At 44.3% G+C, this 26,302-nt stretch overlaps 1 protein-coding gene across 2 annotated transcripts in view; it reads right to left on the bottom strand.

Moving 5' to 3' along the window:
* Positions 1 to 1,034: 1,034 nt before the first annotated feature.
* Positions 1,035 to 26,302, bottom strand: part of THAP5 (THAP domain containing 5) — a 48,435-nt gene continuing 23,167 nt past the window's right edge. For both annotated transcript variants that reach the window (XM_069627953.1, XM_069627952.1), the window contains exons 2-3: positions 10,492 to 10,684; positions 1,035 to 1,929 (exon numbers count right to left, since the gene is read on the bottom strand). In XM_069627953.1, the coding sequence (XP_069484054.1) occupies positions 1,054 to 1,929; positions 10,492 to 10,638 (1,023 nt within the window). In that variant the 5' untranslated portion in view covers positions 10,639 to 10,684 and the 3' untranslated portion in view covers positions 1,035 to 1,053. The remainder of the gene's footprint in view (positions 1,930 to 10,491; positions 10,685 to 26,302) is intronic.

Below are 26,302 nucleotides of genomic sequence, written 5' to 3'. Positions count from 1 at the left end.
GTTGTCCGCCTCAAATTTCTGACCGCTTACAAGACCCAATCTACACCCCTCTCTATCGAGGTCCACCAAAGTGCTTTTACACGCCGAGCCATTAATAGAAATGCACGATTACTCAAAGTTCACCAATTAACAGCAACGGTTTACTAAAAGTGGTACACATACTTTTCCAGGGTTCAAAATTATGATTCTATGAGCAGGAGCTAAGACTAGCTCCTGGATGGCCGATGTCACCTAGTAGGCAGGAACTACCACTTGGGGACCAAGAGCAAGTACACAGCGCAGCGCATATTCAACTTCCACATAAGATTTAAATGTTACATTTTTGCCCATTATGTATGATTCATTATGTGTAAACGTGTACTAGAGGTGTCCTAATTATGCTTAATTGGCATTCTGAAATATGAAGTCACATATGCATGTTTGTACGGCGCTTGTTGGCCCGAGAAGCCAAAAGTAGCTCTTTGTTCCAAGGTAGCCGGTCTCTCCTAGAAGAAGTAGCTAAATAGCTCCCAACAATTTCAAACCATGTTTTTCCCTAGTAAATAGGACAACATACAAGGAATATGTAAAGTGTCCTGGGAACAACTGCCTCTTGCCAATAGAACAAATCCTTTAAGGATCTGTATTAGCAATGAACTGTTTACCTCTCGCTTCTTACGTCTGCCTCTGTAGCCAGACAACCAAGGTGTTGTTTATCACAGACAATTTGGGGGACCATATTATGGCAGGATAAAGTGGAGGTGTGCAGAGTGCCCAGGTAGAGATGCAGACTCCGGATGATCTCTCAAGCAGATGCAAATAACCCATGAGAATTACCAACTACAGTGCACATCCTCACATGCACCTTTCAACTTTAGATGTTAGGTGCTGTGCAAGTGTTGTGTCAATGCATCACTAACCTGAGAACATGCGCCTTTCGATACCTTGCCTAAACCTGCAAGAAATTCAACAAAGCATTCATCTTTCAAGAAAAAAGGCAGTCAATGTACATTATTGGATTTTTAAATCTGAAATAAACCAGGAAGACTATTAGCAAATGTTTTAAAATGTATATTATATCATGGTAACTTCATAGGTAGTGAAACAATCCTCCACAATCTTAAGCTTTTCTTCAGATAGCAAGTTCTCTTCCTTCAGCTTTCCAATGAGAGCTTCCAGGGATCTGAGGCGGGATAATGTATTGCTCTCCTGTCCTTCAAGAAATGCTATTTTGGAATTCAACTTCACAATTTTTCGCCACATATCTTCCCGGTCAAAGTCTTGTCTGCAGTACGAATGCTCTATCGTTAACACTTCAGTGTCGGAATCTACATCATTGGCATCGTCAAATTCAGCATTTTCTACCCTAAGGATTTGTTGATCGGAACATACTAGTGAATTTGTGGCCAAAGATGGATCCTGGGAGCATGCAACGGGTAGCAAGATGGTAATGAACGATTCTTTTGTTGACACAAGTTGCTCGACAGTTTGTGCGTCAACGTTTACCTGTGCAGGTTTGATATCCCTTGACAGAGTTGCTGAAGAACGATCTACTGACAGAAGTCTTTCAGATGAAGAGTCACTGTTGGCTGATTCAATATCAATTTCTGAATCCAAGACATTAGACCTTTCACCCTCGATAGTTACAGTCACAAGATTTTCCGTAAATTCCTTTAAAGTGATAGGGTCTGTGTCCATGGAAGGGTTCAGTTGAAAAACGGTGTCTCGGTCAGGCAGACCCAACGTTATTGGCTTCTCTGTGGTAAGTGCAAAGTCTTCTGCAGTGATTGCGTCTGTCATTCCTGCTTTTGTAGCAAGATTTGCAATACTGTGTAAATTCACAATTTGTCCACACGCTTTCCAATCCACACACATGTCAGCATGTGTACGTTTATTGTCCTCAGCCTCAGTTTTCGTCTTTTTGGTCTTGCGGCTGAAACAGTCACTTTCCTAGAGAAACAGAAATGAAATTTTAAGTGTACTTAAAAATAAAGTAAAATCCTAACAATTCTAAACTAACTATAGATAATGTATTAAATTAACGTTACATATAATTGTCCTACTAACCCCTCCAATGGTTGTATGGATATATCGGTCTGTGGTTGTTCACGAGTTCATACATTGACGTCCTGTTTCTCCTGACTTTGCTGCAAGTGGAAAATATGTTAAGACTGGCTCACCCACCACCACTACCCCTTTGTTCGCTGCCCGCTCCCTTATAACTCTGCTTCCCTCACTGTGTACTTCCCCCACTATGATATGATATGGCATTTATGAAGTGCCTATACACAAGTGTTTCAAGGCACGAGGAGGCAAGGGAGGCGAACAAAGGGAGGACGCCCAATGGCCCTACTAGGCCAGGTGTCATTCAGATCGTGCAAGTGCGTGGGAAGGGGGCAGGGACAGTGCAATACATGGAAAAGATGATAACAATGAGTAAGTAAATGGTCAGCATCTGGCAAGTGCATGGGTAAGTGCATGGGTAAGTGCGGGCATCAGGTGTCAAGGGCTGGTAGGGGGACTGTGGGGATACAGAAACCGAACCCAAGTGCAGGGGTTGCCAGGTGGGCAGTGCCGGTGTGTGACGCTGGCGGGGGAAGGACCTGTGCCTGAGATCAGAGGGTGTCCAGGTAGCCAGTGCAGTTCCGGTTACAGCTAGGAGGTCAGCAGAGGAGAGGAGGAGAAAAAGCAGAAGCAAAGAGAAAGGTTTTGAGGTGCTTTCGGAACCGGTGATGGTTCTCCTCAAGTGTAGGAGAGGCAGGGAGGCTGTTCCAGAGAGCGGCACCAGGCAAAGAAAGACATCTACCACCAACTCGTTGCTTGGAGAAGCGACTGACCCTGAGGGAGTTGGAGGCAGATGATTTGTTGCATACCAAAGCTAGGTCAGTGCTCAATTACTCTGACAATAACCTGCTACCAGATTCACTGATCCCAGTATCCTGCTTGGCACCAGGAAACTGTCAAACAAGCATGGACAGTTTCAACAGGTGAGGAAGAAGCAAGTATCCTATTCCTCCCTTGGTTACCGTGGGACCATGTTTCGGCAAGATAGCACTAAGGGAGACATGCACGCATGCATCTGTGTCTCACCGATTATCTGGTGTTTGAGAGAATTTAGGTTGGAGATATACAGATTATGCTCTTGTTAATTGGATTGATATGTCAATCACCCCGGCTTCGGGGGCAGACATGACCAGTAACAGCCTGCCAGCCTGAGCCTAGGCAGGCCCGAGTGAACCTTATGCATCAACCCGTTCAAGCTCAGAGGGGAACATGACCTGGGGCTAAAACGAAAACCATGGCATCCAACACCTGCAATTGGCATGCACATGAACACTGATGGGTGCTAACTGCATTCCCAGCAAACAACAGAGTCCGAACACTAGCTCCTGGAACCACCACAATACCACTGCCTGACCTTCAGCTGGCAGGCATGGTTTTTATGCCCTCGGACCACAGTGTCTGGGGCAGTAGCCAATTCAGCTCATTCTAGATTAGGAGGCCTGCTGACAGCCTGCAATCAGAGGCTACAGGAGACCAGCCTAAGAGAAGCATACTAGGAGACGCTAGCTGGAACTTTGGCTCAGATTGTGGTGGTAACTGAAAGAAAATGGGGGGAAATCAGGTATCGTTATAGGTTTCTGAGGAGCAAACCTGACGTAAATTATAAGAAAAAAAGGGGGGGGAGCGCCCGTACCTTAAATGGGTGTATCTGTATCACTAGCTGGATCTAGTCACAATCTAAATATAGTCAGGACAGTAGGGACACAAAGGTCTAAGGATAATACACCCTGACCTCATTGTTAATGCGGTTAATGATGAAACTTTAATAAAAAAGCATACAAAAATAAAAGCATGTGCATAAAAAAATAACATGTAAAAGCTAACATATAAAAACTAACAAAGTGACTAGTGCTTGTAGAGAGAGAAAATGCTAAGTGCTAGTCGGCAGATGGCTAGTAAAGAGCAGAATACATAGTTAAGCTGTATCTCATAGGTACAACAAGAACACCAAGTGTACATATAAACATATGAACAGTTATACAATTTTAAACAAATTCAAGATACAATTTATATCAAAAAGAAAAACCACACAAAGTACATAAAATGAGAACCTCTTTGTTAGGTGTCTCTAGTTCTGATGCCCTAGTCGGGAGGTATCTTAAATGCATCAAAGGAATATTAATCCTAAACCAAACACTTCTTATTAGTATCTGACAAAAGACCCAACATGTTTCATTCCTGTAGTTTTTTAGGTTGGTATTAGGAACTTCTTCAGGGGAGATAAAATGTGTGTGGGGGCCGGGCCAGGAAGCACCCACAGCCCTAACAAAGTCATAGCTGGCGGATTTGGCAAGTGAAGACTGTCGTTGATAATGGGCAGACTTTTCTGGTATTTTCTAAAAGACAAATCAAGAAAGTATATGTCCAGAACTTGTTGATAATACAAGAGGGTAGATCCAAGATACACCTGATTAAACAAAAGACATAAACCACATTTCAGTTAGTGTGGTTTCTCAATAAAGTACATCAGTAATCAATATGGTTAGAAGATGTATTTAGAGAAGGAGTTTACCATCTCTCAGTGTCAGTAAGCAATCCTTGAGTACTGCATACATTCGTGATTTAGCAGTCTCCAGGGAAATCCCTATTAGCAAACAGAGACATAACAAAACAAAAAGGTCCTATAATCCTCAAGTGTAGAAGGTTAACTTCTGGGTATAATGTTTATACTGTGTAGTGTTATAAAAAGTAAGCTGGTGGCAGGATGATTCAAAATAACGTACTTAGAGCAACACTCTCGATCTAGGTAACGACAGTCTGTCTTGGATTGATCATACTGTAGAGAATAGTGGTGTCCGGGTAAATAGTCCGGTCCTCTAAAATAAATAATAATGACATATCACCAACCAGTGGTTGATATTCTGATGGAGGTACAACGTTCATAATTGTGTGCTACAAGACATTAGGTGTAGCAAAAATGGCTATTGCAAGGGAAAGAGTAAAGGTCTCCTTCGGAAAGCAGAAAGTTAAAAGCCCATATCATACTCCGGGAGGGTGTGGATGGAGGCACTAATACCTAACAGTGTCTTAGTATAAGTTAACCAGATGTGACCAGGATCCACTGGTGTTGAAAGAATCGAATATCCTGGAGTCAGTGCGCTAAAGAATCGAAAAGCAGCGGAACCAGAGCGTTAAAAGGTAACTAAGGGGAAAATGTTACCTTAAGTTTTAGATGTTGTGGAGCGCCATGCCCGAGATCGTTGCTTCCACGTCCGCTATTGCGTGGAATGAGCGAACGTTACCATGGCGGTTAACTTACTCAACGAGTGGTTCACAGTTCGACACTGCGCATGTGTACCTGATGTCGCAGCATAGTGTACTGACTATTGTGCTCGTTAGAGAAACAACAAGGAGTAGAGGAGAAAATAATAGTGGAAAACCGCTCAATCGTGTTAGATAATTATTGGTGCAAGTGGGAAAAACTAGACAAATGATAAAGGTAACGTATTCACGATAGAAACTGCCGTATGTGTGTATCAGTAGTTGCTAAGGAAACGCGAGCGCTTGTCTACGCGATCGAGTAGAGGATCGCGCATTCGCTGACCAAGGAATACTAATCTCTATTGCGGACATGTATGTCCTAAAGGGAAAAGAGATCGGTGTATGCGGTATAACGGATGGAAATACTTTCGCTGGAGAGCTTGAAAAACATAAGTATGTGTGCAACGATCTTGGCTATGGAGGATGTTAAGGCACGTTTGAGCGCACACAACATGCATCCCGCTAGCCCGAGTCCGTGGTGGATTCTAGCTCATATTACTGCGCATGGGCAGAGTGTAAAATGCAGATCCTTGGTGTAGTATGCGAGTCCACTAATTGTTGTCCATTATGTCACTCATTGTAAGCGGACTGAGGTAATAGGTTGTGCAGTATCTAATTCATAGAGAGTTCAATCAGAATGGTTATAGGGACATATACATCTGGGAAGGTATATGGAGAGAAAAAAGAAAAGAGAAAGGGAATCAATATGGACACAGAATACAAAATGCAAAATGCAACGGCATATGTCGGAGTAGGCATCAAATTCGTGGGACAAGGTACAGTTAACAGAGAAAAAAAGTATATCTCGACTAAAGGTAGATAGCACATATCATACTGTAGCGATAAATGTTCCCACAAGGTGGATTCAGCGAAGAACCTAGGAAGAGCCCGGCGCTAGGATATCATACATTATAATTAGATAAGGAGTGGATTATTTAATAAATACACTCCAATCAATATTTTCATTTAGTCCTTGGGGGTAGCTTTTAGTTAGACAAATAATGTGTTGTTCTTGTATATCAAGTGTATGTTTATCTTTGCTAGGGCCTTGTGTTTGTCCGATTTTCATAACTACTTTCCATCTTAGTTCTTCAGGTTTATGGCCTAGGCTGACAAAGTGACCTACCAAGGGTGCATTGATGGTATTGTTTCTGATGCAACTTTTGTGTTCGCCTATCCTGACTTTTACCTTCCTTTCGGTCTTACCGATATATAGTCTGTTGCAGGGGCACCAAATAGCATATACTACCATCATCGAGTTACAGTTTGTCAGTACTCTTTGTTCCCATCTTTTGTTAAGGCCCAGGTCGATATCTTTAGATATAATAGTTTGCGCACAGCAATTGCAATGGCCACACAGGCGATGTCCTTTGGTTTTAGGTAGACCCCAACTCTCAGGGAGGGTGGGTTGGACACTTGTACTTAAAGACACATCATTTTTGGTTATCAGTTCTTTAAGATTTTTTCTTCTTCGGAATGTACACTTAGGTATAGAGAGCGGGCAGTCACCCTTCTCTAAAATGTGCAGTTGTGTCTCACAATCTTTGTTATAGCATTGGATAATGGATTAAATGTGATAACAAACACAATATTATCGTCATTTTCCTTTTTCTGCCTATATTCCAAAAGGGCGTCTCTGTTGTTATTAGATGCTCTTTTGTATGCTGTTCTCACGATTTCTTTGGGGTACCCCCTCTGTATAAGGTTGTGCTTCAGATTGTCTGCTTCTTCCACAAAATCTCTTCTGGATCTGCTATTACGTTTCATACGTAGAAATTGACCAAATGGTAAATTTTGTCTTTATGTTTGGGATGGAAGCTGGAATAAAGTAGCATAGAATTCTTGTCTGTTTCTTTATGAAAGGGTCTCACTTGAAGTATTGATAATTCTTTGTTCACAAAGATAGATAAATCTAAGAAGTTGATTGTTTCCGCACTCACAGTTGTAGTGAACTGTAAGAAGAGATTTTGTGAATTCAGCCAGAGTACAAACATACAAAGTTTAACAAGTCACCCGTCCAGATCACAAGGATATCGTCGATAAACCTTTTCCATAATTTGATGTACTGCCTGTAAGGATTTAGATCGGTCATGATGGTATGGACTTCAATGGTTTCTACATAAAGGTTTGCAAGTGTTAGGGCTACTGCAGACCCCATAGCCGTGCCATGTATTTGTTTGTAAAACAAATTATTGATAGAGAAGACATGTTCACACAATGCCATCTCTGTGCACCAGAGAATAAAAGAAGTTGGTGTTTTGCCTGCAATTCTGGAGGACAGCAATTTATCTTCAACCATGCTCAGTGTTGCTGCCTGGGGGATTTTTGTATATAATGAGACCACATCTAGTGTCACAAGTAGATCATTGGAGTTGACTAAGTCCTTGCACCAATCTGATTACCTCTGTGGTATCTTTAATGTAGGATGCCATTGTTTTCACATATGGGCTCAGAAATCGATCCGCAAATTTAGAGAGTGGTTCTAGAAGTGAGCCACACCCAGACACTATTGGTCGATCTGGAGGATTAACCAGGGTTTTATGTATCTGAAAGGTCACCTGCGCAAGATAACATTGCACAATCTTGAGCCCCCAGACGGAGTTATCATATCTGTAATTATCCTGGAATGGAGCGAATATCTACCTGTGAACTCAAGAGAAACCCTAGGGCTAGAGGGTCTTGTCCAGGTATCATAGCTGAAATAAACGGGCAAGAGGGATATGTTGCATGCATTGCACAGGTCGCAGATTCAATTCCATATTATTCTGGGAGCAAGGTGAGGGTAGGAAAAGAACATACACCAAGTGAAAGACCTCAACTGCAGCGTAGAGATAAACGACAACAAAGTCATTGAAGTGCGCTGTGGCATTACAAACCACCCTCGGGCTAAGTCACTGCAAGGATATTGTCCTAGGTGTGGGTATCCCGGGAACTTTGGAATTAGACTAGGGAATTGGACTTCAGGCAGCAGGTCCTGTAGACTAGGATTTCACTTGATTTTTGAACCGCACATCCTGGCAGCTTTTGATTTAGGGATTCTTGATTTTGTTTAGAATGTTGCCGTAGGCCCCATGGGATTTCATCTAACCGTCCATTACCACAAAGGTTCGGCGAGCAGAAAAGGGAGCCGTTGGATCTTCACATCAGGAAGATCAAGTTAGCCCAAGATAAGATTGAAAAAGAGGGAAGAGAGTGGGCGTGGTTTGGGGGAATTGTTAGCCAGTGCTCAGGAGGAACCACTGGGGGTTAAGAGACGACCTTGCTTTACTTCTGTGCTCCCTTGACAGGGAGGAAACATCAACACTGTTGCCTAAACCCCATTTCAGTGTTTCAAAATCAATGCAACTAAACCATCAGCTTCCGGTCTGTTCCACCCACCTCGTGGCGCAAGTTACTATTAAAGGTTTGCCCGAGTGCAGGGTGCTTTATGCCCGGTCAGGAAATGATGGTTTGTGGCACCTCCAGCATCAGAAGAGCCCACCCACACCGCATCTGGCAACATCTTTAATAGCGTCCAGGATGCAGGGAGCATTGTTTGTTCCTTCACATTTGCAAAGGCTGTTCTACACTAAGATTTCTGGTTAGAGGCTTGGTGTCTATCCTGGGGATGGTTGGCTTTCCGATCAGACCCTTAACATACCCCACGTCTCTGGGATGATTCTTATTCAGATGTTAAGGCACACTGGAATCAAATGTGATTGTAGACTCTCAGTGGGTACCTTCAGATGGAGAAGGCGATTTAAGGCATGTTCGTTTTTATTAAAGGGGCTTAAAGGGGCTCTCCTTTTTGGTTACATTTGGAAGACTTGCGTTTACACCCCAAATTGTTGTGGGTAATCCAGACATGGACTCCTTGCTCCCGTGGCCCATTTTCCCCGAACTTCTGATGCCCAACAGGCTGAAACACTGGTCTGGGGTTTCTGATGGTACTCTTGTGGAGAGAAGATGTGCCTATTATTTTGGGGCTGGACTGTCTTGTGGGTGGGACAAGATTCATATACAAATGGATATTTCTCGCCAGCCCAGTGGGCAAGCACGCGATTCTAGACCCTTCTAAGTGGGCAACTTCTCATAAGCAGACCTTTAAAGTCAAGTTGGTTTTCAGTAGAGGGGCTCCCACGTCTTTGATTACATGAAACCATGTTACTGAGATTGCAGAGAGCAAGAGCACCCAGTTGCACTAAATCACAGACATTTCCAAAAACAAATAACAGGCTTCTAAAACACTGCCAATTTCCCAACTTCACGAACCTTGTTGATGACTTAAAAAAAAGGAAAGTAGCCATCATCATTTTGGTCTTATATTGAAGACTGACATTGCCCTCGGCAAGTACATTTTAAGATTATTATAAAGGAAATCACCAACTCAGCAAATGAGGACATCGTTAAAGCCATATGGGTTAGCTACAAACTGGGCTATCCTAGAATGTAATACTTTATTTAATTATTGCTTCTGGCAGTTTGGTGTTCTTCACTCACCAAGTCGTTTCTCAACGTGCTTCACCCTGCTGTGCAAAACACTGCCTAAGTTGCTTTGCATTCTCCCAGTCGCGCCACCTCACTGTTTCCACTCGTACGCTTTTCTCGTTCACTCATCTTGCTGTTGGTGTTGCTAGGTCTGGAAAAGATTTGGGGCTACGCTAATGTCGGGACTCAGGGTAACCACTGAGCTTCTACCCGAATCTACAAGCAAAAGACCCAGAGCTACAGCCGCTCCAGCATCGCCTCTGCTGGCGGGTCACTCCATCTCCTCAGGGAACTCCATTTACGTGGCCCACCTCTCCCTGCTCCTCCTTCCTGGCGCCCCGATGTGGTTTGCACATAGCCTGACATGTTGCCAAGCGGGAAGACAACAAATTGTCATGCTAGTCTGAGAGTGAGGGGGGGGAGATCCTCCTTCCCCAGAACCCCAAGTGCCTTTTCTGCCCCCCTCTACCCACCCACACATTCTTCTCCCTGAGTCTTGTGAAGAAGTACAGGTCACAGAACCGCATCACACTACTGCCTAAACGACGAAAAAAAATGTTGCAATGGTGTTGGTGTTGTGTTGGGGAAGCCGGCGGCCTGCTCCTGTCTATCAACAACACTCACTAGTAACTGAGGTCAAAAACATGCACACAGAAATCAAAAACCGGCGAACATGCACATTGAGATTCCAACAGAGCACCGCATAAAAGAGTACATTACCTCCACATTTCGAGAAACTGAGAAAATGGTTGGCACTGCATTCTGCTTTAAATATCGAATACCCCATCTCACATCAAACGAGTCAGGAGTAAAATGGTCGCTGCACAAGAAGTGGTGTTTGGTGGGCGTCCAGCTGCCCCGCTTCATATTCTGCAGCCAGAGACGAAGCCTGGACTCGTCATGGATTGGAAAGCTAAGGAAGACGAAGCAGAATAGCAGTCAAACAACATTAGCCAGTGTGGGCATCTGGGCATTGTGTACTCTCAAGGTAGAAGCCACCGAGCACCAAAAGCACACTTAAACGAAAAGGTTTGCCCAGTCACATCCACCCCTCCTTCCTTCTTCCCTAGAGAACAGTACCTCCATGCTAGGAGGCTTACTCTGAAGGGCTTTTTTTTCTCCAAATAAAAACAGTCTAAATGCAGCAATTACGATACCCCATGAGAGTCCAGAGTGTTTCTGTCAGATCATAGCTAGGGCAGTGTCCTGATAGTAATTCATGAAAATGGTAATAAATGCAAATGTTAAAAAGGAAAAAAAAAGTCAGAATGCTTTAATGTAAAAAACAAACAAAGAAAAATCACAGGAGGAGGAAATACCGTTATTGCGCGGGACAGGAAGTGATGCAGCAGCGCATTCCCTACTAAGACATGCCATTGCAACAGCCAAACATTACAACAGAGGAACCAAAGAGACTCTGAAGTTAATGGGAGAAGCACTGGTAGTGCTATTAAGAACTGAGTGCAGATGCCACACACACACACACACACACACACCACCCATACCACACATGCACATACATGAACAGTTACCAATTCATTTGGCATTGAAGTGATAACAGGGCAAACTTTATTTGGCATTGCTGATAGACATACTAGCATGTTCTCTTTACTGGAATAACTACAGTTAATGCAATGTGACCTTGTGTAACTAGTGGAATCCGGCATTGCTTTGCTCAATGGTCAGAATATTACCTGACCTATTTGCGTTAAGTGGGTATAGGGGTATGTGGGATGGCGGTCCTGAGTGTAATGAAATCTTGCACTGCTATGGTGGACCTGGCACTTGACAAGTGACTACCTGGCCATTGGATGGACATGGTGTAAGAAACTGGGGAGTTGATCATTACCTGGGAGTGGTGCGAGTAGCTGGGATGTTTGTAACAAATCCATGAATTGTGTACTGTTTGTTTGTGGTATTACCTTATTTGTAGCAGCAATACCAGGCATTCAATGAGTGCAAGCTAACATTGTGTTTGACAAATGAATGCACTTCCTTCGCTTATGATGGAATAGCTGGTGGATGGCGAGAGTACCAGGGGATGTGATGGCAATACCTACAGTAGTGAGCTAGTCCTTTTGGCGCGCCACATTTTGGAATACAACTCCCATGATCCTTCACCATGGACTAGAACTGCTATGGGTGATGGGAGATGTAGCCAAAACATCTGCAAAGCCAAAGGTTGCAGGCAAAGGCCTATGCAAAGTGTTTAGACCAACCAAAACTACAGACTGTGAATGCTAGTCTTTAAATGTGAGCAGTATAGACTATGCGAACACGGTCCGTCCGAACTATATTAAAGGTTCAGTGACATCAAAATGCTGGCTCAGCCAGAATTCAAGTTTTGGAGGGACAGAGCGTAAGCAGACAGTGATAGTGAAAAGAGCATCAGTCTCTCCATACTGGGGTCTATCGAGTGCTGTGTGCATGGCCTCTCACGTACTTTGAAATTCTGGAATTTTAGAGACATTAACCGTATGCAACATCCTTGGGGCACAAGTTTGGAAATTATGTAGTATGCCAGGTGCTATAAAATACACTTTTTTTGTTTTTCTATTTAGTGTATCCAACAGTCAAATATACAAAACACGAAAATCTCTAAAGAAAGGGAAAATGTATACAGACTCCAATTCATATGTAATATTCAGTCAGTACATACCCTGGTCTCATCCATATCTAATACTTAAAATGGTTTGGATCTCCCTCCAAAGTTTGGTCACGTGGTAAATTAAGCGGATCTGGTTTCCCTCCATGAATCCAGACCAAAGGGTATCTCCACATAGATTGGGAACTGCAGGGTCTCCTAAAGCAAACAAATATTCCTTACGCAAAGCTGTCATGGAACTGCATCCCGGGAGTACGTGTTTGCAGCTTTCCACACACAAATCTCCACAGAACCCACATGATCTTAAATCTATATTAAGCTGCTGCCCTGCACCAGGAACCTCAAGAGTGTCCACAAGATTACATTTAAAAAGTACTCCCTCTGTAAATAGCTATTGGGCAATTCCTTTATACTAGAGTGTGAGTGGTATTCCCTCCTTAAGGACCTACTAGCCAAACTCCCCAAATTCTGATCGATGTCGAGCTCTCCTAAGTCACCCTTAAGAATCCTCTTGTAGTTTAATAAACAAATATTCTGTGGATCAATGTTAAGGCACCTGCACCATTCTGACCCTTGCAGTATGACCTGGGCACTCATTGACTGCTTGTTGCTCCCATTCCATTCCATTAAAAAGTCTTTCTTGCCTGCATTCAGGAGCGTGGTATGACTAGAATTAGCTAACTTCTAATAGCTGGTCAAACGACACATCAATTTCAAAGAATTGAAAGAACCGAGGCCTAATTCACTCAATAGGTATTCTACAGGGAGATGCTGGGGCAGAGTGAGAAGGGACCTCGGAGAAAGAGCGTTGAGTCTCTTATTCTCGCTCTCGAGGCCCACTCCCAAAGCTCAATACCATACAGTATCAAAAGGTAGGATGTTTGCCATGCAAGCAGTGATTAAGGACGAGTGTGAGTATCCACTATCCTCCATCGCAAAAAATTCTAATGCCCCAAGTTGTTGCCTAACTGCTGGTACTATTTTATCATCTGAAGCGTCCACTTCAATTTATGGTCAATAATGACTCCCAAACAACTATCGCAAGCCAACCTCTCTTCAATTTGCCCATCAAACTCCCAGTCAAGGTTTTCCCATTGCATTTTCCTGCTAGGAAAAAAAAAAAGACATGGCCTTCGTTTCCTTGTTTATATAAAGATCATTCTGCTCAGCGTACGGGCAGAGTAAGTTTCACTGTAGTTGGAGCCCCTTAGTTGTGAGGCCAATAAGAACTAGGTAGCCAGCGTAGCACATTCACTGCAGGGGATCATTCCCTTATTTGGAAGCAAATTAGTTGAAAGTGCTGATGTTAATCGGTCAGGTACAAGTTAAACAATGTTTGGGCTAGTACACACCACTGTTTTAAGCCAGTGTATGTAGGGGTTGGGGCGGAAATCAGAGAGCTCACCAGACTGACCCAGTCTTACATTCACCAAGGTTTTTCTGGTGTAATATCAAGTTGATTTTTAGGAGGCCATGGGTACTGAATTGAATGCAACTAATAGGGGCTGCCCAGAATTGCTCCTGGTATGCTCCACAATAGTTGTTAAGGCCAAGACATTGCATAATGTAGAAGATTATTTCCTAAAGCCCGTTTGGTTCATGGGCAGTATGTGGCTTCTTTATGATATGATATGATATTTATAAGCGCTTAATACCCAGAGGTTTCTAAGCGCGGACCCAGGGATCGAACCTGTGTTGCTCTGTATCGTCTTGCTTCCAAGGCGAGCAATTTGCCGCTGAGCTATCCTCCTGTGACCTTTCCACCCATTAATTTAGTTCTGGGATTCGAACCCTAGCAAAAATCTTTGCTGGAGCATCTAGCTTGGACAAAATGCAATAATTTGTGGGGTCCTCCCTAGGTCCCTTCTTATAGGCTGGCACTATAATACTTTGGGTCCAGCTCTTAGGGATGATCTCTGTTAAACTTATCATACAAAAACAGCTGGTGTAAGACCATGCCCCCGAGCTTCTTTTTTATATGGGCATTGCAGATACCGTCACAACCCAGCACTCTAGAATCATGAATACTTTTAATGATGGTAATTATGGTCTCAGTCCTAAGAGCATAATGCCAGATACCCAATACTAACATCATTTGCTGGGATTCCACTGCAAATATCCCTACAGTAGTTCTGATGAGTATTCCAATGTCTCCTTCACAGCCCACTCCATAAATAGGGAGGCCGTCTTATTCACCAACTTCCAAAATAGACACATATTAGAATTCACGTTCGACATCAGCACATTTCTGGAACTGCTAAACTTCTCTGTACCCATATTCTTCTGCAGAAAAGGGCAACGATTCTTCCTCAGGCTCCTTCATGCCCCCATTATCTGGGGACTATTCCTTTTTGGAGCCCGTTCTTATTGCCACCTCTGCTGGGAACCACAGTCAGTGGCAAATTGCTCATAAGGGCCACACATTTCTCAAGGAAGGCAGCACATATCAAATGATCCTAAAGTGGAATGGAAAACTCCTGCGTCGCACGTCATACATTGCAGAGAAGTTCAAAAGTTCTGCACCTTACGCGACACGCAATGCATTTGCTTTTTCCAAATTGGGAGGCTTCGAGTTATTCCGATGGGCTCCTTTATGAATGCTGATGGGGTCAATATGACCAGCATGTTCTCTTGTAATTCCACTCTACAGCTGGAAAGTGGTCACTGTCCTGTCTTCAAATAATAGTGAACTCTAGAAAGGCATCCAAGATGAGCATATTAACAAAGCAATACTCATCGACCAACGCACTTTTGGTGGTAACCCTAGTAAAGTTGCCAGGCATATCGCCTTGGCATGGACCATTCGGCATAAGAAGGCCATATGAACTAGCCCAGCTATGCCAATCCAGCCCCTTTCCATCCATCTTGCTCGGCCTACGTTGGGCTATCGGGATGGTTCACAGGGCATCACAATCAGTATTGACAAGTAAAGGGAATTTTAGCATTGAAATCTCTTTACATTCATAGGGATGTTCCATAGTAAAGGGGTGGTATTCCATCAGATCCACCAATAATGTCTTTATTTCCTCATGTAAATGCCCAATTTGGAAGGAGTTACCCGGAGAGAACCCCCAGAACTCTCTTCAAAGGACTCTTAAAACCCTATCAACGTTTGACCAATGTTAATCCCCCCAATGTGCTTTAAAAAGGACTCCTTTCCACTATCTTTCTAAACTTTAATTTGGGTGGAAACCCCCAAACCCTGCTTTTTCAGAAGTGCAGCAGAATTTGAAATGCGGAGCCGAGTGGCCTTTTCCCTTGTGTCAGTTGTTGTGCTCCACAAATATGTCGAGTCTCAGGGTTCCAAAAACATGTTTAAAGGGCTGCGTGACTGGGATGGATCCAATGTGAGAACGTGAAATAGTGATTGGCACTCTTTGCTTTGAAGTTCAAATATTTCACGAGCAGTGGGCCTGCCACTAAAACTGCATCTTTTGTGTTGAAACTGTGGAACTGGACTCTCCTTCCTGCAAGTGAGGAGGTCATTAGGAGATGATTACACTAGTGTTTTCAGGCCCAGAAAAGTGGCGTAGGATACTACTGTGTGCGAAGCTAGAACATATTTCCATTGGGCCTGAAGTAAATGTCATCTTTTACTTGTGCTAGAAGGCGTGGCAGTCGCGCTACACTACACCCCCGCAGGAGTTGCAACACAAGGTGTGCACCAGTGGAAAACCCCCACGCGTCGCCTGACTTGGGCTACGAGGTGACATTTCGCGCATTCCTGTTGGTACGCGTAAGGCAAACATATGCCCGCGCGGAGACTGGCTGACTTGCGCTGTCTGTTGGCACACTCTCTTCTAACCAGCTGCTCTATTTTGACAACGAAACCGGTTTGGCTAAAACAATACCCAAACACGCAAACTCAGAGGTCGCTCAAGGTCAGAGCGGGAAATATGTACTACGCGTGGCTGGTGGTTGGCAATACATCAAAGTTGATCTAGCAGAGGTGGTAAATAAAAATGACACACACAGCGAATAAACGTGGGAAAAGGGTTCCCCATGCGCACAATAAACAAGCATTGGCAATGCCAACAGTTTTGGCTTATCTAACCTGTGCCTGGCAAATGCCTAATACTTATACACAAGCCAAAACGTGTTGCTTTTGCCAATACCGGTTTTCAACAGGACTTCCTTCGGTAAATCAAACGAGAGGCAAAGTGCTTATAAAATCGAGTGGCTGAAGGCATACCTGGTTAAGACATTTGTATTACACCAGTAGTGGGTTTATATCTCCAATTAGTACCCTGTGAGGGCCAATGAGATTGTAACATGCAATCTCATTTGCCCTCGCTATGTCTTACCGGACTGGGAATCCCTCTCCCGATTACGTTCCTTCCTGTCCCCGGCGGGGTGTGGGTGGCAGCCAGTCAGCCAATGAGGAGGCTCGGAACGGGGTAATCCCCACACCAAATCACCACACGGCTAGAGGCTGGCATCTTCCCCTGCCAGGGATTGCGGTAAGTGTTTTCCCTCCCCAATCCAAACAATCCCCTCCCCAGCCTCCCAACCCCACTTACCTTCTTTTTGGTCCATTTCGGGAGTGCACGTGCTGGGAACACTTCTGTCCCCAGCGCGCCCGCACCCAATCCGTGACAGGCCATCATGGAAAGGAAGACAGGACTACAAGTAGTACCTTCTTCCTTTCCATGGCGGACATTTTCTATGTTTACATATTCCCTATTTTTTGAATGGCCGCCATGGAAAGGAATAAGGAACTACTTGTAGTCCCTTCTCCCTTTCCATGGTGGCCATTTTGTTTGTTTACCTTTTCTATTCATTTTGAATGGCCGCATTGGAAAGGGAAAATGGACTCAGTTTTCCCTTCCGCGTCAGGCATTTGTGACTTTTTTCTGTTCCGAAACGCTCTGGTGTTTCTAACAGAAAAAACTGCTGTTAGTACCCCAGTCTTACAGACCGGGATACTAATGGCAATAGGCCCCTCGCAGGGGGTGGGGGGAGGGAATTACCACTTCAGGTAATGGCCCGGGGCATTACCTGAAGTGGTAATGCCCCCCTTCTGCGAGGGGCCTATTGCTTAATTATGTTATTAACTCTCAGAAGACTGCTTTGGAAAAAAAAACTGGCAGGCACTTCGAGTGACAAGTTTGATGGTAAGGCTTTAAATCACTTAACTGCAGGAGGGGGCAGAGCAGACAAGGATTTGTTTTGGGAATTCAGGACGAACATAGAAGCCCTTAGCAATTCAGTTGTTAAAGCGAGCTAGGTAGGTGTTTTGGGCAGGGAGGGGCAGGAACTGGGTGGGAACGGCCAGATAGGGACTAACATGGTCATGGGCTGTGTATGGGTGGATAAATAAACAAGCAAGGCCTACAAGCTGTGTGTCCCTCCTCATATGCCGTCTCTCCCCATGTGAACTCTAAAGCAATAGTTTTGGCTCATATGTGTCGCATAGAATCACATTATTAGGATTTACTTACGTTCCTGGTTGAGCTTTTTAGAATTCCACATCAAACAAAATCCTTATTTTGATACCTTTTTTTGAAGGTCAAAGTCTTACTCTGCACAAGAATGCCATAGAATGGTAACGTGGTCCTTCAGTTAACACTGCGCAGTGGTGCCTGGTCACTCCATTGATCTCCATGTCCCTTTACACAGTGGAGCGCATGCTCGTCTAAATGTACGGTTGAGGGCCGCAGCAAGGCTGTAAAATGAGGGGCAAGGCCTGCCTGAGCATATTACTTTCCTGGCTACCCATTTGTTGTCCAGTCCATCATCAACCTCCTGTCGCATGCTACTGGGCTCAAACTGTCACATTAAATGGAGGAGAGGGGAGCATGGCGGCGTGGGAAGCGGTTGTGCTTCTGGAGTTAACTTGACTCGTGACCACTCTGCTGATAAGTGTACCCAGCTAAACCACTGCCAAGGCACACAATCTGGTTTTGTGATGCAAAGAAGAGGGTGCATATTTTTCAACAAAAATATGCAAGACATAATATGCTATTTATTGTGCAAGGTAAACTGTCGAAGCTGTGCGCGTGCTGCCTGGCTATTAAAGTCTGAATTTATCAAATGATTCCGTCATGCATTCCGTGTTCACTGTAGCACCTTCCGTGTTCACTGTAGCACATACAGTTTGTGTGTTCATCAAAGTGTCACAGTTCCAACTTTGTTTGGGGAACATATGGTCCACAATCACATATGAAATACATGCGGCGGGAGAGGGCTGACTGCCACAATGATTCCAAAGATAGCTCAGTGTGTTAAGCACTTGTTGCAGAGATCTGTGTTTGCATACCAGTTCACAGTTCCCAATCCCGGAAAGGCAGACCAAGCCTTTTCTCTCTCCCAGAGGTTGATAAACGCGAGTCTATGAACTTTAAACATAAGAGCGCCAGAAAATGCAAGTTACACCAGTCTAGTGCAGGTCTAGAACTTGCTACCACCAAACAAGGTTAGCGAGCACTTGGTAGCACCCCCATAAAAGACCACAATGCAGTAGCCCAGAGAAGGGATTAAATAGCCAATTAGAAGCAGTAGAGCCAAAGTCCATGTCCCTTATTCCCAATGGACGATAATATGATCCTGGAAAAATCATCTTATCTCACTGTAGAAGACTGTGCCGACTTGGATGGAATGGTTTTCCTTCTCACATTCTGAAGCATTGCTTAGCCCATTCCATCCATGTAGGCCAATTGGGTGAAGAGACAGAAGAGAGTCAACCAAATGTCACAGGCCTCTAGACACTTATTTGAATGTCTGCATAATTGATACAAACATTGTTTACTTTTTACGATTTCAAAATGGCTTTCTTCAAATCATGAATAACCAGCTCCAAGTCTGTGCCAAATAATGACTACAAGCACGTAAACTTGTCACAAATGTTCGCCTGCTCAGTGTGTTCAAATCTTTCAGGTATAGAAGACAGCCCAGATGAGATCTTTTAGGTCCACGTTAAAAAGTATTCTGATACTTCTAGTGCCTGCATTTATGATAAGAGAAAAAAAAGCGACCACCCGTCTCCTTTTTGCACAGATCTTTTAAAAAAAAAAGTCATTTTAAATTCCTATATCAGGAGGAAGTGATGGCAGACTTAGGGAAGAAATTGGAGAACGTCAGGTGGACTAAGAGAAAGCGAGAACAGGAAAGTTCAAGAGGACCAGTTTGGTCCAAGACACCAGTTATGGGAAAGACTGCGATCTAAAGGGGTTGGGACATGGCAGGCGGAGGAACGAGCATGCGGAGGAACGAGCATGCGGAGGAACGAGCATGCGGAGGAACGAGCATGCGACAGGAGGTTGATGATGGACTGGACAACAAATGGGTAGCCAGGAAAGTAATATGCTCAGCGTCTAGAAGCATGAGGGGAATAGAACCCTACTTGGGCCACTTGCAATGTAAAGTCGAGTCCAAACTCATCTTAACGGGTGTCGAAGTTCCTTCTGCTTACACAAAATGTATAGGTGATCCCCATCCTCTACACGGATATCCGAGAAAAGAAAAGGAACTAGAGTTGAAAAAGAAATTGGCACGAAATCCCTAAACCCTAGATTGGGAAACAGAGAGGAAAACAATTCCATGGGTAACCAAGAAGAAGGGTGTAGGAAAGAATATAACTCAAGGCGGAGACCCAAAGAGGAAGAAAGATGGGCCGTGGGAAGCCCTTAAACTTGACTTAAGAGAGGCAACGAGGCTCCCTGGGAAGGAGCCGGACAGAGGGTAGAGCCTACTCAACCCAAACTCAGGATAACTTCCGGCAGCCCAAGAACTAGAAGCTTGTGAGTTCCAATTTCAACATCTTTGCCATTTCCTATCTTGGCATAGCCTGTTTTATTATCTTTAATAGAAGTCATGTTTTCCTGATATTCCCATCGCATTCTCATTTCTGATCCTCGTCACCTCTCATGGCAGAGGGGAGGGCATTCGTATGCTTATGGAGGTAGCAGAGAGTACTTTTGTAGGACACAAAAGATGCCTTTTCAGGGCAAAGAGGTAATTTTGAAGGGAAACACAACAAATACAACAAAACGTAGACATACTAGAGTAGGACTTGACTTAAAGGGCATTGGGACTCATCCTCCGGTGCCCAGAACTGGATTAACAGCCCTGATCCAAAGCAAGTTTTGTAAATCTGTTGTACAATTCGGCAAGAAGAAAGAAGCGAGTCTGGCTAAAGAAAGAACGCCTTTGCCAACACAGACATCAAAGCAGTGCCTTGGCTCCCAGCTTTAGTGCGAGTGCCTCGTCATGCTAGGTATGTGCTTGGAGGAAACACCTTTTGCTCACGTATGCACTCCGTGCCCGGCACCCAACTTGAATGGTCTGCCAGAACTGCAGCGTGCACACCTACTTCTATTTAAAGACTTGAAAGCAAAGTTCATCCGATGCTGGCAGCTGCCTTTTGAAAGCAGCCACTCATTCAGGTCGCACCACCTGAAAGGGCACAGCCCTTGAGAAAGCAGGACAGCCATCACCTGACTTCCAAAGGCTGAAGGCTTCCAAATGGTTCAATTTGCCGGGATTGTACTGCCAGGGTGTTATTAATGGATTAAGCAGAAATGCCAGTGTACATTATGTGCTCAGAAGGGTTCCAGGTAGAATCAGTCATGGATATGTCCTGTTTAACAATGTGCGTTTGTTCTTCTGCTTTCAAAATAGCCTTTGAGTTTATGCAAAGGAGCTAGTTGCTTACCTTGGTGGTTTCTCACGGGGGATTTCAGGATCCCCTGAAGAGGCATGGGAGCTCCTGGTGGCCCTTTCAACCCGCTCTCCTCTAGGCACAGTCCAGCACAATTTGGCCACGCCCTCTTCCCAGAGTGCCCCCACAATTTTATACCCTACTTAAAGCACTGCACATGTCTATGAAGACCAATTTCCAGTCAACAAAGTCGCACCCTAGATCACAGCCCTATTCGGCTCAAAATCAAACTCTGCATCAAATAGATAACCTTCACATACTTAAAGAACTTTTACATAACCTTGAACCCTTATTCCTAAGAGTCCCTTAGGGCGACGTAGCAATACCCAGAAGTGGATGGGGATGTGAGACTTAAACATTAATAATCAAATCGACTCAAGGAGTTGGCTAAACACTTTCTGTTTTATTATCAATTGGCTAAAACAGGGCGTACAATGGGCATCCAACGACGACACACTGCATGATCCCTCAGTGTACTTTTAGAAAAACAACACTTTTATACTAAAAACTTGTCACTACTGACATTAGGATACGTGGCAAAATGCAAAAACGTATGATCCCTGTGATTGACTTTCTGTGAACGTCTAAGTATATGTTCAATATAGCCAAGAGTTATGATTGGGTATTTGAAGTCAAGTGGATATTCTAAGCCCAACCCACTAACTAGTCATAATTATTGTCACTAAACACACAACGATTCATTGGTTACACAAACAATAGGGTTCCTCATTATACAACCCTCTATGATTGGTTTGGCACCCCTGCACCCTTCTAGAATGTTCCTCACGCTAGCAGCACGCAGGCTACCATCCCAGGTGCATGAAAGCTCGACATGATCATGTTTCCCCTTTACTTAACCCCCTATGTATCAACAATTCTAAGCTGTGTCAGTCAATTAACTTTTGAACTTGGCCTTGGAGTCGTGGACTTCGTCGCAGAACTAAAAAGAGTACAGCTTCTCTGTACCTCCTTAATTTCGGTACAGCTCGAACCAGGCTATTTCAATCTCGCCAGCGTGACTAGGAGACCATTCTCGTCGAGATTTTTGCTATTTAAACACTATTTGATGGTGAACTTTAGAATCCTTCAGCGTTTGTTCATATTAGTTCAAACAGAAGTGTGTTCTATTCTCATGGTCGTGACAGACAGGCTTTCATTCCACCATGTCCTTATCTTCTTGATTTCTAGCCAACCTCAATCTTCAACAACTTGCCTTGCCATCAGTAATTTCCAAGCCTTTTCTTGCTCCTTAAAATGTATAAACCGGCTAAAGTGCGTTTACAGGATCACCCAAGTTCAGCTGTTCCTATGTATATACATTGGCGCATCGCTGCAATCTATTTACTACATAGCAAGCCTTTACGGATGGTTTATGCGTCTTTCCATTGATGGAAATGCATCGAAATGCAAATCCATCGAATGCCATTGCATCAAAATGCTATCTTTTATGTGTAAAAGTGCATTTCCATCGAAACCAGTCCATCGAATATATAAATGCACAAGTTTAGATGGAAATGCACTTTAAAATGTAAACAATAGCATTTCGATGCATTTTTTGTAACGTTAAAACGTTACATGGAGCTGTCCAGTGCTGAAATTTTAGAACTGCCCAGCTCCCTGTAACATTTAAAAGGTTATTGTATATTGGGGGGGTTCCCTCCTTCCCCCAGTTGCCCCAACCCCGCACGCACACACCCCCTAAACCTATTCTAACCCTTAATCTAACACTAGCCCCAACCCTAACCCTTAATCTAACCCTAAATCTAGCCCCAAATCTAACCCTTGTCCCTAATCAAACCCTACCCCTAACCCTAATTATCCATCGAAATAAACCATTGAAAATTATTCAAAGAATATGCTTTTCGATAGAAAGGCAATTCAATTAATAATTTTGGATGGAAAGGTATTCGATGAATATGTTTTAGATGGAAAGTCCAGATACCTTTACGAATACTTTTCCCTACTTGCATTTCCAGCATCTGTACACGTGAAAACTGACATATTACTTAATTGTTTCTGTAGCTTGAGCAGATGCACCTCGAGCCCGAGATGTTGCTCATCTTTACCTTCCTGTCTCAAGTTCTTAAATAATATTTACATTTTTACTTCTCATACGTCCTTAGAAAACGTCAGCTCCTTTCTTGTGACATCATTAGGTTCCTTTTTCTGTTCAGATACACATTTCTTCTGGTACTTCATCCAAAAGAATACTTTGTCTGTGGTTATTTAGGTATGGCTTCCTCAATGGGTACCTTGCCTCAAATGTCTTCTGTGATATTGGCACTCTTACTGGGACTGCACATGCCTTCTCTGGCTCCCAGCATATAGGCAGTATAGGGGCAGAGCTTAGGGTGAGGATGTCTGATTGCACCTCTACAAACTTGGTAAAGCTCTGCAGCAAGCCACCATTCTATAGTCTCATTGCCCGAGACCTTGCAAGTGTAAGATTACCCGGCTCATCCCACCATTAGGACTTCACTGGTGTAGAGTTACAGTGACTGTATCCTAGTAGATGTTGGCGCTTGGCATCTGCTTTGATCCATTGAGGTAATTATAAGGTTCGAGTGTGATCATGACCCACTGCTTATGACCTTAGTTGCCTCAGAAGTCGTCAGAGTCACTGACACTGGCCTCTTCTACAACACTGGGGTTACAAACTCCTAACTCAAGGAGAGTAGAATGGACTGTGGTGAGGGGCAAAACGGATATCCCACATCTGTACGCTATCCTCTTGACAGTAATGCAGCGATATTCAATCCCAAATGCACCGAGGCAAGGATTGCTTCTACAGCGTGGTTGGGCTCCGATAATTGTTTTAGTTGTTTTTTGTGTTGAATCCTTGTTATTTTAGCGCTATGCCCTCGTCTTTTGTTTTACCACAGTGTTTCTTCCATCTCTGTTGTCCCCCCCTTTATCCTGTCTCTGACCCACCCTATTGGCTACCTAACCCCATTTAATTTAGCGACCGCAGGACCCTGAGGCAAAGGACAGCTCCCACAGAAGCAGCTCCAGATGCTGTCTACCGGCGTCAGCCGGGGAAGCTTGAAGCAGTCAACCTGCTTCGACTGCTAAAATAAGCACAGTGGGTCAGGGGGAGCAGCCAACGAGAAACACCCTTTTAGAACCAGGGAGACTTTGGCTTTAGGGATTAGCAAAAGACTGGCATCATTGGATCTCAGAACACGTTTAGCTGGGAGCCAGCTTAACAACAAAGAAAGATCGGACTCTTAAGAGACAGGCATGAGCAATGCATAAAGTGCGAAATTAAATGCTTTTCCTTACAGGCAACCATTATAGAGCTTTTCTGGCAACCGAGATGTGGTCTGATTAACGTATGCTACAGACAACGCAAACAGCACGATTCTGGACCACCTGAAGACGGTTCAGTTCGCCCTGCCCAAGCCACTGCAGTAAGCTGGAACAGGAATTCAAGCGAGGACCAATGAAGGCATGAGCCACTGTAGCACAGCATCTCGCTAAGGAAACAACGAATCAAGGCTAGAAGCCTCAGGTAATAGGAGGAGCAGGAAGCTAGGTGGCCAACGTGAGCTTTCATGCTCAGTTCCGGAACCAATATGACATTCAAGTCTTGACTTTTGATAAGCTTTTTAGAGAACAGTCCATCACCTTAAAGAACTGGAACGCTGGAACTGGCAGATGGTGTGGGGGGCTAACCTACACAGCTTTTGGCTAGTGCCAAAAACAATAAACTAGTTTTTTGCATTGTTCAAAGCCAGCCAGTTGAAAAGCATCCAACTATGAATGTTGTAGATGGTGTTGATAGTTACGGAATCTGCTGCATAGTTACGGTTGAGGGAAAAGAGACAGAGTGTCATCCGCATAATTTGCATATGTTACTCCTTCTGAGTCCAGCATCACAAACAGGGGATGGGTGAAGATGTTAAACAATGTCAGCAACATAAATAAGCCCTGTGGCACCCCACAAGGAAGTATGAAACCCTATGCAGTCGCCTTCTCACTATACACTCTGGCCGTCCAAACAGAGAGGAATGACAAGACTCAGCCGGCAGCTTCTGTTAGGAAAGATTTCATAATTGTATGTAATTTTCCCTCCATGTGTACACCCCCAGACTTTTTGCTGCTGTTTAGACACCATAGACTGACTTTGCCAGAGAAGCACAGCCTTCAGCTGCACTCCTCTGGGCTTTCGCTCACTTTTAATGGGGAAACTGACATGCCCTTAAGACAGTCAATACTGGGAGACTGTGCTTCCCTTAGTCCTTTTCCAATGTTGCAACTTTTCTGCAACATGTAACAAGTACGCAATGTACCTTCCAGTGCTGTGTACTTGGGTCTGTAGTCATTTTCCAAAGGCCCTAGATACTCCCGATGGACTTTTTGTGAGATGTGCAGATGTGTCATGGACAGGGCTGGTGGCAGCTATCTTTTCGCATTATTTTTAACCCTTTTCTGCCATGTTAACCGTGGTAACCGCGTTTGGCATGAATAAGTGGCCTGGCTCCAAAATACCCAAGCCACGAGGTTCTTTGTCCTGTCCTTTGGCAATCTTGCCCCTTCACCTTCCCCAGGTCGAGTCGACCCGGGTCTGTCATTTTTTGGTCATGCATTTTCCAGTGAAACGCAATGCTACCATGGGCTTCTGCATGCCTTGTGTGTGTGCCTCCTGGATGTGGGCTGGGGTGTCTGTCCCCAATACACATCATGGGTGCCAGAGAGTCTGGAGTGCTGTGAATGACTGGGACCACCGTGGTCCATGATTGGTCCACGTATGGAGTGTGTGTTTGTGAGCAGATCTCCCATTGGGTCCTCTCCGTTTCGGCGCGAATGGACCTTTGGATAAGAGGAGGCTGAAAAACACCCATACGATGTCGATCTCTGGAATTCTCACTGAAGGAAGGATAAGATCCAAATATCCTGAAACTAAGAGGCTGAGTCGAGGACCACTGGAAGGTTTGGCACCCTGAGCCCGCTGTCGTCCCGTCCTAGAAGGTCTGCGAAGATGCTTTGACCCATTAGAATAGTGGGACCAACTATTCTCAGCACCTTCATCAAAACCTGCACGTAAGCTTTCTCGGAAGTGTCCCTGGGCCAACCAGTGGGCTGACCAGCTTACCCAGTTGCTTTGCTCTGTCACCGCTGCCGTTTCGACGAGGCCCTCGAAACTTGGTATACCGCTAGCTCTGTGTCCACGGCACCCTCACACCGAATTTCATACACTTGGCATTCCCAGGACTGAAGTGAGACGAGTGTGCCCGGACCAAAGCATACGCGGTCACCATGTTGCC

This window comes from Ambystoma mexicanum, chromosome 12 (genome assembly GCF_040938575.1).
Source record: "Ambystoma mexicanum isolate Mex_15411 chromosome 12, UKY_AmexF1_1, whole genome shotgun sequence".
Classification (NCBI taxonomy): domain Eukaryota; kingdom Metazoa; phylum Chordata; class Amphibia; order Caudata; family Ambystomatidae; genus Ambystoma; species Ambystoma mexicanum.
This window is presented reverse-complemented; position numbering and strand designations above follow the sequence as displayed.